Source organism: Austrofundulus limnaeus, unplaced genomic scaffold (genome assembly GCF_001266775.1).
Source record: "Austrofundulus limnaeus strain Quisiro unplaced genomic scaffold, Austrofundulus_limnaeus-1.0 Scaffold98, whole genome shotgun sequence".
In the NCBI taxonomy this organism is placed as follows: Eukaryota; Metazoa; Chordata; class Actinopteri; order Cyprinodontiformes; family Rivulidae; genus Austrofundulus; species Austrofundulus limnaeus.
The window spans coordinates 1,561,873-1,573,565 of record NW_013952500.1 but is presented as its reverse complement, the minus strand read 5'-3'; the positions used below and the strand labels follow the sequence as shown (position 1 = coordinate 1,573,565).

Genomic DNA, 11,693 nt, shown 5'->3' with positions numbered 1-11,693 from the left:
GGAAGAAAATGGATGGATGGATGGATGGATAATTAATTTATGTTAAACTTAGGATGCACTAGTCCAGCTGTTTCAGTTTATATACATATATCAAGGCTGCACAAAACTTTTCCCTAAAATGAAAATCTATCTGAGGGCTGCAGCCAAATACAATAATATAATTCATGAAATACAAATACTTCTTAAGTACAGTCCTTTTATTTTAATGATTATGTCCTGCTGGAGTGTGACATGATTTGTTTGTGGTACAACCTTATACGGTATCAGAGTTTTATATATTTATACTTCTCATTCAACCACAATTAAATTCACTCTATGTAAGAGGCACAATTTATATGGATAGTTTTTATTTTTTTAATAACAAGCTGGAATGAAAACAAGCAAAAATGAAATAAAAGTAACAACTTTCTACTTGCCTTTTTAAAAAAAATGTAAGAAGTAAAAAAGTACAGATAACTGTGAAAATGTAAGAAGTACAAGTAAAAAGTAGGGTGGAAAATAATTACTCAGGTAAAGTATAGATACCCAAAAATTCTACTTAAGTACAGTAACAAAGTATTTGTACTTAGCTACTTTACAGCTCTGCATTGCAGGTACTTTGATGTAGAAGGCAGATTAAATCAACGTGTTATTTTGGGATTAAACCATAAATCCTGGCACAGTTACAGGTTGCAGCTTTTATTTTGACAGGTTACTTCCACCGACTAAAGTGTCAAAAAATCTAAAACTTTCATTTCAGTGTGAAACTTCTGTGACAATAACTGCATTTTTTGAGAAGTGTTTTAATTTTTTAAGCTGTGGAGGAAAATATGAAGATCTCGACGAAAACCAGAAGATGAGCAAATTTGCAGAGGACAGTTAGAAAACATGTAAAGTATGGTTAGCATGAACACTAAAAGGCTGTTAAAGCTTGATGAAGCAGAAACAGAGACAGGCTGAAGCAAGATATTAGGTGATAAAACACAATGTATGTTTGCACACGAGAGAAGAAAACATGTACTCAGGTCACAGAACAATAAAAGCAGGCAATAAAAGGTAACAAGAATAATACAGACAAGAACATCCTTGTTCAAGAAAATATGTACTATTGGTGCAGATTCATCAACAACAAGATGGAAGCAGAACTTAAAGTGTTATTCATGTCATCTGTTGAAAATTCAGGATATTATTCATTAGAAAAAATTATGTCTGTTTTTCCTTTTTTTTCCCCACAAAGCAGAGAAGCCCAAAGTGGGGCCTGCGGGCCAAATTTGGCCCGCCAAGCCATTTGATTTGGCCCACCAACAGTTGCCAAAGTTACAAGGTTGTTACCTGTTATCCTATAGGTAGAAACAGTGTTTCCATTGGTCAGATGACTATATAAAAGGGCTGTAGTGAAGGTAGTTTTCAGTCATGGTGCTGACATATCTTTGATTTATTAGGATTAAACATGAAACATGAAACGACAACAAGAAATATTTAGATCAGATTTAACCCCGCATGTAGATTTGCACACTTTATAAGGCCACAAAAACTCATATTTTATCAATTTATGATATGTCCCATGAGCCTTTGCTACTTGAGCATATGGTAGACTTTCTCCAAGTGCACAGACTAAAACAAAAGAGGGCCATTGCACAGCTTAATCATTAAAAATAAAGGACTTTACTTTAAAAAGTATTTGTATTTCATGTATTATATAACTGCATTTGGCCCGCAGCCATGGATAAATTTTCATTTTGGCCCCCTCGGGGAAAATGTTTGGGCACCCCTGCCCCAAAGAAATTATCTTTAAAATATTTACAGTAGTTGCTGGAACAATTCTCAGTTTAGTTTCAATAATTCTGCTAAAATGAGTCTTTTTGTTTATTTATTTGTACAGATGTTTAATTTTTGGAACATAAGATTTCACTCCTGACCTCGTTTGCTCTTGTAAGACACAAATTGCTCCAGGGAGGGAGTTGGATAGTTGTGTGGGGMGAAAAAAAGTCCCAAGTATTTATCTAAGGCTGTTTTAGTGCAGCAGAATCAGCCAATTATTTCCCTGCTGGAGGTTTTTGTCGCTTCACTGGGTGGCAAAAGCAAGTTGGCCAGTTGAGCCAGGAACACTGGCGGAATGACCAATGATCCAGARGGACAAAGGTTGAATGGCAGACTGGAGAAAGCTGATTGAGACTGATGACAAAAAGTCACACAGGGCAAAGAATGAAGGCTGGAATATTATGTTTTAAAAAAAACGAGAGGAACTGAGAGTCGGGACCACGTTTGTTTCTATGGCGACCCGCATCACATTGTGCTTGGCTCCGCAAACGGTGGGTCAGAGAGCGCTGCATACTTGGAATACCACCAGGACAGGTTGTGATTGGTTCAGTGAGTTCGAGGTGGGGGAGGGACGGAGTTGACATGAGGATCTGGTTTGCTTATTGAGCGATGAAAGACGGACAGGGAGTGGGAGGGAATGGCCGACGGTGATGGATGAATGGATAGACGGATGTTATAAAAAGAATTTAAGCAACAACATTAAACAGTCCGACTTAATGCTTCCCTGTTCTGTGAGGCTCACAAAAATAAACCGCTCTCTTGTGTCCAATATTTTTCTATTAGCCGCTTATCACTGCTTAATCCACATTTTGCTTCACAGCAACCCCTGCCAGRAAGTTTCCTTTGAACTCCAAATCTGTGCTGTACAGGACTAATGCTCGTCTCTATGTGAGGACAATGGCAGCAGCAAAAAAAAGAAAATACTCCGCCCTGTCTGACTCACCCCTTAACACCGTCCCCGGCCATCAGCCCCTGATTTGGGCCTCGCTGTCCACATTAAGCCCCTGTATTAAGCAGGGTCTGGTGCTGATGAATGGACCCCAGCTCAGCCTCTGCTCCAGCCAATAATTCAGCTGATTAGGTGGCCCCACAGTGTACTCATCTGCAACAAAAGACAGAGTTTTTGGTTAAAAATCGTCCAGAGTATTTGGATGTGGACATCTTCGAAATGAAAGAACAAAGTTTGAATCGAATCCAAACAGATTTGAACAAAACTCACTGGATGTGCATCTATAACTGTCTACCTTTACTCAAATCAAGATGGCTGCCTCAACCTCAGAAAACACAAAAAAGACTGTAGCTCGTGTGTTTTTTACAGATGTTGAGCTAAAATTTATGTGGCAGTAGCTGAGACTGATTCCCAACACATTCTAACAAGTTCTGTGGGTGATTTTCATTCCTTCAAAGAATGCTATTCACGTCAGCATCATTTTTATAAAACTTAAAATCCTTGTGACTCTTTTGTTTAGCTGACTTTCCATGTATAAAATTCCCAGGTGCTGACTTTGCAATTGTTTGACCTTTTGATCCACATCTTTTCCTCTTCGAGGTCCGACATTCCAGAGGGTGATAGAGCACAGAGATGAGAAGGTGATGGATGGGTGAAAGGAGGGGATAGTTGAAAAGGGAAAAAAAGGGCAGAGGGGGCACACCAGAAAGATTAAAGAAGAAAGATTAGACTCCTGCTCCTGACGAACCCTCCAGTAAATCAGGAATTTCTCGGTAGAAAATGCGGAAGCATGGCCAGATCCAGTCTGTGGTGTGTTCTCCAGCCAGACTGCGAGCTCGCACGTCTTMACGGCTTCTCGTTCTGCTATTATCTCGCCTCTTTATTGGCATTCATTATCCGCCGTATCGTGACTGAAGCGCACTCCCGGATTCCTCTGAGCTCTAGAGAGGCAACCCCCCCGCACACCCACTCAGACATAAACAATCACGCACTTAAACGTATCAGGCTGGGACAGATATGCATGCAGACAATACACGCTGTGTGCCTCGGCTCAGCAGACCATCTGTAGCCTGGCCCTTGCCTTCCTACACAGTTCCGCTCGGTTCTAGTTTCCCTTCACTGCTCCTTATGGGATTTCTCCCGAAGACAAGGATTTCGCTGGCAGATTTTTAGCCGAACAGAACGTCGATTTTCTGCGCAGTGTCTGCTTGTAGTTTATTTTACCTGGGCCAATCAGCAAACAGAAGGCGGAGTTTTGAACGACGTCAATTTTCTGCGCAGTGTCTGCTTGTAGTTTATTTTACCTGGGCCAATCAGCAAACAGAAGGTGGAGTTTTGAACCATGTCGATGTTCTGCGCAGTGTCTGCTAGTTAGTTTAGCATACGGCAGTGGAGGAAGTGAATGAAGCCAGTCCGTGTTGATAAGGCTTCCAAATTAAATTAAATTTGTCTGACAAAGCAGCTGCTCTCATTTACAGTCGTCTCATTTGGCTTGATACTTTTCTCCTCTCAGTAGGGTTGTTTACAGCACACGCAATTTTCGGTTAGCTTGTTAGCTTAGCCTCCTTCACAGCACCACACACTTCAGCAGAGGCCATGCCTCCAGCAAGAATCGCTTCTCTATAGCAGCGAGTCCAGACCCTCTGGACAAAGAAAAGTGAAGGACAAGGGTCTGGTTTTTACCAGGCTAGATCATCTGTAAAGAGAGAATACAACTTGTGTTATCCACAGAAGCTTCGACACCCCACCACCACTGTTGATTAATAGAAAACATCCTTGAATAAACAATGGGAATAAATCAATGTAGCCCATTAACGCAGTAAGTGCTGAAAGAAAGATTCAGAAAGTGAACGTGGCAGGGTTTGATTTTGTTAGTTTAACTTTTGATGCAAAAGGGAGTAACTCCAATCACTTAATTAAGCTGTTGATGTGGAGCGTTTCAATGGAGAGGCGTTGAAGTGGAACAAAAGGCAGCGGGACAGTTAAAACTATTTGTCATTAATAAAGGGTGTTAGCCACCCCCCCACCCCCACCCCACGATATGCATTCAGCGACTGTCCTCTCCACTAAGCGAGCTCCTCCATCACGCCGTGAATAGTGACACTGTATGAAAACGGCGTTGATGAAGCAAACGAGGCGCTCGCACAGAAACACTTACTGTGAGAAACTTCAAAAGCCATTCCCAGCCTGAGCCCTTTGACCCGCCTCGCCCACTCCCATTCACACCCCCACCCTAAATGGGCTGGAAAGTGGGGAGCAGGAGAGCGTAATTACACCCCACCTCCTCCTCCAGGGCAACTTTAATACCCTTTTTTGTGTTTTAATTGCACCCCCCTTCGACCCTCTTTTCATGAACACATCAGGACCATACCAAAACCAGTTTGTAATCAGGGCTCAGGGTGTGGGGGATTTGTTTGCGTGCATTTTGGTGTTTGCAATGGGGCGACTGCAGACAAACTTGTTCAGTGGTGTTATTGATTCGAATGCAATTGAAAGTAACAGTGGGGAAAACAACACTTAGACTCCAATCTTATTATTTAAAAAAATGAGTGTGGCAGGCAAACTAGAGATAAGCATTAAGCCTTCTGGATCATTTCAAACTGATAATTATTGTTCGCCTCCATATGAAAAAAAAGTTGGCTGCTACACTCTGTATTTAGCACAGTTAAATGGAATTTTCATCATTACAAAAAGAGGCTTGTTTTCTAAAAAGAAGGGCTGTGTGTTGCCATTGTATTTGGTGTTACTGGCTTATCTGGCCATCAGCAGCCAGACAGAGATGAGTAAAATGATGGTGGAGGGGGAAGGGAGCCAGAAAGAGAGCCAGGAGTCGGGGCTCAGAGGTTTGGAGCCACTGCGTCTGTTCGTTACCAGGGGGTTTCAGGGAGACCCGTGGCAACAAACATCACTTAACTAATGAGCGACTGGTGCCTGGACACTTTGATCATTAGTCACACATGTGGAGCCTGTCACTAAAAACGCCACCAAATGCTACCGGTGACATTAAAGAGGTTTTTATGGGAACTCAAAACGCAAACAAATCTACTTCAGTGGTTAAGTCTTAACAGCAGCACAACTTTGAGAAAAAAAATGGCTGATTTGTATCTGATTGGAATATTTTGTGCCTATAGCTTTTAAGGGGATATATCATGCAAAGTCCACTTTTTAAGCTGTTAAATACATTTTGTTYTGAACTTGGAGTCTATAGGAGTGCAGGAAATTTGAATTTAGTTTCTCCAGGTGCTGCTCAGATATTTTGGATCATGATTTTCAAATTGTTCTATGACATTTTCTGAATTATTACATTACAGTATTCACAACGAAACTGCCAAAAAAACGTCTAAACTCACCAGCTACATTTTCATTGTCTTCATTCTCTTCTGGCTCTGGGTCAGACTCTGGCTCCAACATGTAAGGCTGGATGGACAAGTCTTCCCTTGCTGACATCTTTTAATAAGTTTGTAATTAAAAGGTTTCTGTGCAGCTGTATAGTCGTCAACCCCTCTGTTAAACTAGAATGGACCAGTCTGGAAGCTGGAGGGGGGCGGGGTGTGAAGCTCCTTGTTTGGATTTAAAGAGACAGCCTCAAAATGAGCTGATCTGAGACACACTTCAGAAAAGGGGTAAAAGAGGGGATTGTGGAGTTACATTAAGGAGGAATTCAGACCAAATTATTGCAGATCCACTTTATACGGCCCCCAACTGAATAATTTAAATGTAAAAATTCTGACTAGATTGACAATCTAATGGCTCAAATTAACCATTACCTCATCAATCTGATTAGAAATAAACTGTTTCTCCAAACTGAAACCATTKAAAGACATATCTATAGCAGGTAATATTGTCTCGTGCCATTCCCACAAAAAGTCCACTTCAAAAGATCTGAATTATCACGTTAAGGTCCTGTAGGCTAAAGAAGTCATAACTCAAAAGATCTGTAGAAAAGATAGTTGGCTCCTGTTTTTTTAACTATTGAAAGCCCAGAGTACCTACACATATTCATTGCAAAAACAACAGAACCCTATATTACACACACATTCTTCTTGTCTGCTGTAAAAATATTTAGGTCTGTCAAATCCCATCCATCCTTTGGGATCCCTCTGATACTTCAGAACGGTAGGAGACGGTAAACTGATACGGATCGCCTGGGAGCCATGCACCAGGGAAGGAAAAGAGTGTCTGTGTGGCTTCAGAGGGTGTAAATAGTAGGTAGCTACAGCTTTATGTTGGTGATAGATGGGAATTAGTGTGAAGTGTATGTGTGTTGCGAGCGGTCAGCTACTGCTCCGGGCCGGTGATAGATGGCTTTGGCTGTGAGGAGAGCATTAGCTGTGAGCTGCCCCTGGAGCACCCGTTCATTCAGGAGGAAGCTTTGGTGACAATTCCCCCTGGAGATAAACTCATAATATCTCTGCAGGGAAGCCCAAGAGGGACCTGAGAGGGTTGAGATTACAAACTGCTTGGTCTCAGGTCATTCAGTCTACTATTACGTTTGTCGAGTCTTTTTAAGATCAAAGAGGAGAGATTGTTGATAAAAGGTGTATGAAATTTTGCACAAACATTTTAAAAAGGCTAAAACAATTTAACACCAAATCTGTGCATCTTTTTAACCAAATAAACTAGCAATGCAATGGTCATTCTGTTATCCAATAAACCTGAATAAACGAGTGACTCAAACTGCTTTTAAAATGTGGTAAATTCACTTTCCGAACTTGTGCTGTTTGTTTATGTGCAGCAGTGTGGAGCAGGCTAAAGATCTGTGTTTTTGTAAGAAAGAAGATGACTGTCGTAAAGAGGGTGGAGGAGTGAAGGGAGGGATGGCAGACAGTCTGACTGTCTCTGTGTTTGTAATGAGAGGGAATGTGATGGAAGACAGTTACAGCCTTTCACCAAACCCATGCTGTGTGTGTGTTCATGGGTGTAATTAATGGGTCAAAAACATATGTGACAGTCATGGTTCCATACTCGTTCCTATTTTTTGCAGCAGTCAGGTGTGTCTCTGTCGCTGTTCATTGCACATTCTGGTACTTCAGCTGTGGGAGTGTTTGTTCATGGCCTGGCAGATGTCGATACTCATCTCTTGTCTTGCCGAGCTAGCTGACTACCAATGATTCTCTGTAAACATCGTTCGGCTCCGGGGGGACGCGGGATCAATCAGTGCCAATTCTTAGTACAACAGCAAGTTACTCGAGCTTCACGTTTATCCATATTTATGTGCATGTTGTCATCAGATCACTTTTATTCCTTTAATTCCTCCTGAACACACTCATCTTCTCACACAAACAATCTCTCTCCATCTCGCTCCCGGCTCTCCGCTGATATCCCTGTTGTACATCTGGCATGCAGCCGATCAATACATAATCACAGGTTTTGAGGCTTATATCTATCACGTCTCTAAGGCTATAACCACAGTTATCAGTCTCCTGCCACTTGTGCAACCCTCCTGACCCTGTCTCGTCTCCGCAGGTTCCGAAAGGACAACTACGCCGTGGAGGTGAAGCTCAACGACTACCTGGACATTGTCTGTCCGCATTACCCTCAGGGCGAGGTGCCGCTGGTGGACGCGGAGCGCTACGTACTCTACATGGTGGAGCGTGAAGACTACGACTCCTGCAAGGCCCAGTCATATGACCAGATGCGCTGGGAGTGCGGTCACCCGTTTGCCCCTCACGCTCCGGAGAAGTTCTCTGAAAAGTTCCAGCGCTTTACTCCCTTTACTTTTGGGAAGGAGTTTCGTCAGGGAGAAAGCTATTATTACATCTGTAAGTATGCGCTTCTCTGTCCATAATCTTCCTTTGGCAAAGAATGTGGATTTTGTCAGTTTTGTAGGTTTTTGGTCATAAATTCTCAAACTATTAACAGAAAATGCATCCAAATTAGCTGCAGTCCAGTTTCTTTTGAAATTGCATGAAGGAACCTGGAATGACACCACACTAAAACCGACAAAAGTGCACATAAACATCATTTTAGGATGGTTTTACCATTTTTTATAAATATTTTCAAATATGTTGGATCATGTCCTGATTCATCTCAGTAATCCAGGTAGAAAAAAATCAAAAAGAAAGAAAATAAGTAGGTCCTCCGGATGGGTTCTTCTTTAGTGAAACGTTTCGTCTCTCCTCCAAGAGACTTCTTCTGTCTGATGAGTTTCAGGTGAACTCAGCCTTACTGTATAAGCACCGCCTCCACATGGTGGACAAATAGGTTAGTCACATGCAAGAGTGCCATCGACTAACAATAGGCTTGATTAGCTCTATTGTTCATAGAGGGTCAGGTGATGGGGCACATGACCCTCTATGAACAATAGAGCCAATCAAGCCTATTATTAGTCGATGGCCCTCTCTTGCATGTGACTAACCTGTTTGTCCATGTGGAGGCAGTGCTTATAAGGCTGAGTTCACCTGAAACTCAGACAGAAGAAGTCTCTTGGAGGAGAGACMAAACGTTTCARTAAAGAAGAACCCATCCAGAGGACCTACTTATTTTTTCTTTTTGATGTTGGATCATGGGATAAAAGTTAATTTTTGTGAAAATTCAACCTGGGGGAGCATTTCAGCTGAAAAGCTTACAATAAACCATTATTTTGAAATGTTGCAGTTAAATGTAACCTGTGTGCTCGTGTAAAACATTTGCATCGAATCTGCAGAGAGGCTGTTTTTCATCAGTTTCCCACGAGAGAAGCTCCTAACTGAACCGCCTTTAATCAGCTGATGACAAAACATCCAATAATTTATTTTAATCCACCCCAAAGGATTATTAGTCTGGCTGCAAATCTTACACCCCCAAAAGAAAGTATGACCAGGAGCTGCAGCATCAGCCATTTAAAGCTTAACATTCACAAGGTGTTTTTCAAAAAGTTTCCCCGAGCGATTTGTTGCTTTAGAATGCGCGCGGAGGTCGTGCAGTTTTGTCACCCTAACCATGGTTGTAATTAGATAAACGGCAGGACAAGACACACTTTGTGTCTGGTCACAGATGGCCTCTCAAGGCTTTTGTGCCTGCGTCTTTCTGTTGCCAAGAGTTTCAGCGAGTGTGTGTGTTTGCATGTGTGCAGGCATGAAGGTGGATTAAGAGGATAAGTGCATTCGTCTGTGTGTTAATGCTTGTGTTGCTTTTGTTTTCCCTGCAGCCAAACCTTTGCACGGCCACGGCCAGCAGTGTCTCAGGCTCCGGGTGGATGTCATTGCAGCCGACGGTGAGCTGAGGATAAAAGGAGAATATTTATGGTCGAGCCCAATGGAGTACCTGATTGGCGTTTGTCTTTTCTTCCAGGCTCCCAAGCYGCCCGAGTGGCTAACCGAGGCACGGGTGGGGCTAGAGTCGGAGCAGGGGGTGGTGTTCACAACCCCTCCAACAGGCCGCCTGCAGGTACGTTGGATCCTCTGTAATTATCTCTGACAGTAGTAAGCTAATGCAGGCTCATGTGGGATCACATTGAGGTGTAAACTAACGCCTCGTCTTTGTTTTCCGTCCTCCAGCAGACGACCCGGTGGTGATCCTGCCAGATGTCCAGGAGAGCAAACGGACAAACTCTGCAGAGACGTCCACGTCACTCTCATTCCTCTGTTTGTTAGTCCCGTTACTACTTTTGCTGAACTGAAAGGGCAGAAGTTTTTTTTTTGTCCAGGGACTACAATGAAGATAGTCTGTGGAGTTGGGAACCACTGACTTAAAAAAAAAAAAAAAAATCGAATACCCAGTGCTGGCCACAGGAAGAAACTTTAAATAGCCTTGTAAAGTACAGACTTGCTCATGCAACACGTTGGTTTGAGACAAAAAAAAAATGGTGCTTTGTGGAATTTTTTGTGAAAACAAAAACAAAGCTCTTGTTGAGTTGTACTTTTTTGGGGCTCTCAAACAAACTCTGGAGGATGATCGCTTCAGACGATATGAAGAACCTGAAGTGGCAAAACAATCAGGAGCACAAACTGGACTCTTTGAATTTGATGTTTTAGAAGAAATCAGCATTTAAAGGCCAACCCCCAGGAGCCAAAGATCCGCCCCGTCTCCAACCTGTACTCCACTCCACCCTTTTGAGTATCGTGTTAACTTGTCGTATTATCATTACCAAGTGGCGTCGGTGTCTCAACGTGATTTTTCTAAATGTAGCATTTTTAACAGGTTCTCCTTTGCAGACCACGTGCTCACARGCTGTAGCGCTAACACACACTGCTAAACACCGAAACGCACCAACACACTGCACGACGTCTTTTTACGTGTAACGTTCTGTGAAGATAATTTATGACATTTGCAGCTGAGAGGTCTTACTGTACATGCGCTCGCAAAACGAAAAGTTTACTGATGGGGGGAGGACTTTTCCTTTTCCTGGAGGTGAATGTGTGTGAAAATGGGAGGATGTGCCTGACGTGTGGAGTGTTTGATTTAGACAAAATGCTTATTCTGCCAAAAGGAAACACTGATGTATGTGTGTGTGTGTGTGTGTTTGTGTGTGTTGCAGAGGCTGGATTTCTCTGCTTGTTGCCCCGGTTGTAGGTTAAACATGACATGAAGGGCTGGTATGAAGTTATTGTTTAAAAAATAACATTTTAATCAGTTAATATTGTCACCAGTTCGCAACAGACAAGGCACTGCATTGAACAGAGTTGCTAAGCTCATCTTCACCTGACAGGCAAAGCACAACCGTGTATGACTACCATCATTTTTTTAACCTGAATTCTTGTTGCCTACTTTTGTACATGTGTAAGTATAAACAAAAAAAAAGTGTAAAATATGTGCATATTTCTATGTAAATATATAGAGATTATATGAAAGACGAGTTTGATAAATGTGAAAGATTTTCATGTGAAATAAAAAGGATATTTTTGTTGAACAGATTTGTGTGGTTGCCTTGGCAGCGCGGCTTCGGGGGATGCAGGAACACTGGTTGATCTTTTTGTTCCAGACCAAATGTCTCGAGCAACTATTGAATAAATCATTCATATAT

The 11,693-nt window shown here is 42.2% G+C and overlaps 1 protein-coding gene across 1 annotated transcript in view; it reads left to right on the top strand.

Annotated features, from left to right (window-relative positions):
* Positions 1 to 11,581, top strand: part of efna1a (ephrin-A1a) — a gene marked incomplete at its 5' end in the record, with an annotated part of 18,778 nt that extends 7,197 nt beyond the window's left edge. Inside the window, 4 exon segments of the mRNA XM_014013173.1 lie at positions 8,216 to 8,511; positions 9,879 to 9,944; positions 10,022 to 10,117; positions 10,228 to 11,581. Of these exon segments, the coding sequence (XP_013868627.1) occupies positions 8,216 to 8,511; positions 9,879 to 9,944; positions 10,022 to 10,117; positions 10,228 to 10,349 (580 nt within the window). The 3' untranslated portion in view covers positions 10,350 to 11,581.
* Between the last annotated feature and the right edge of the window lie 112 nt (positions 11,582 to 11,693).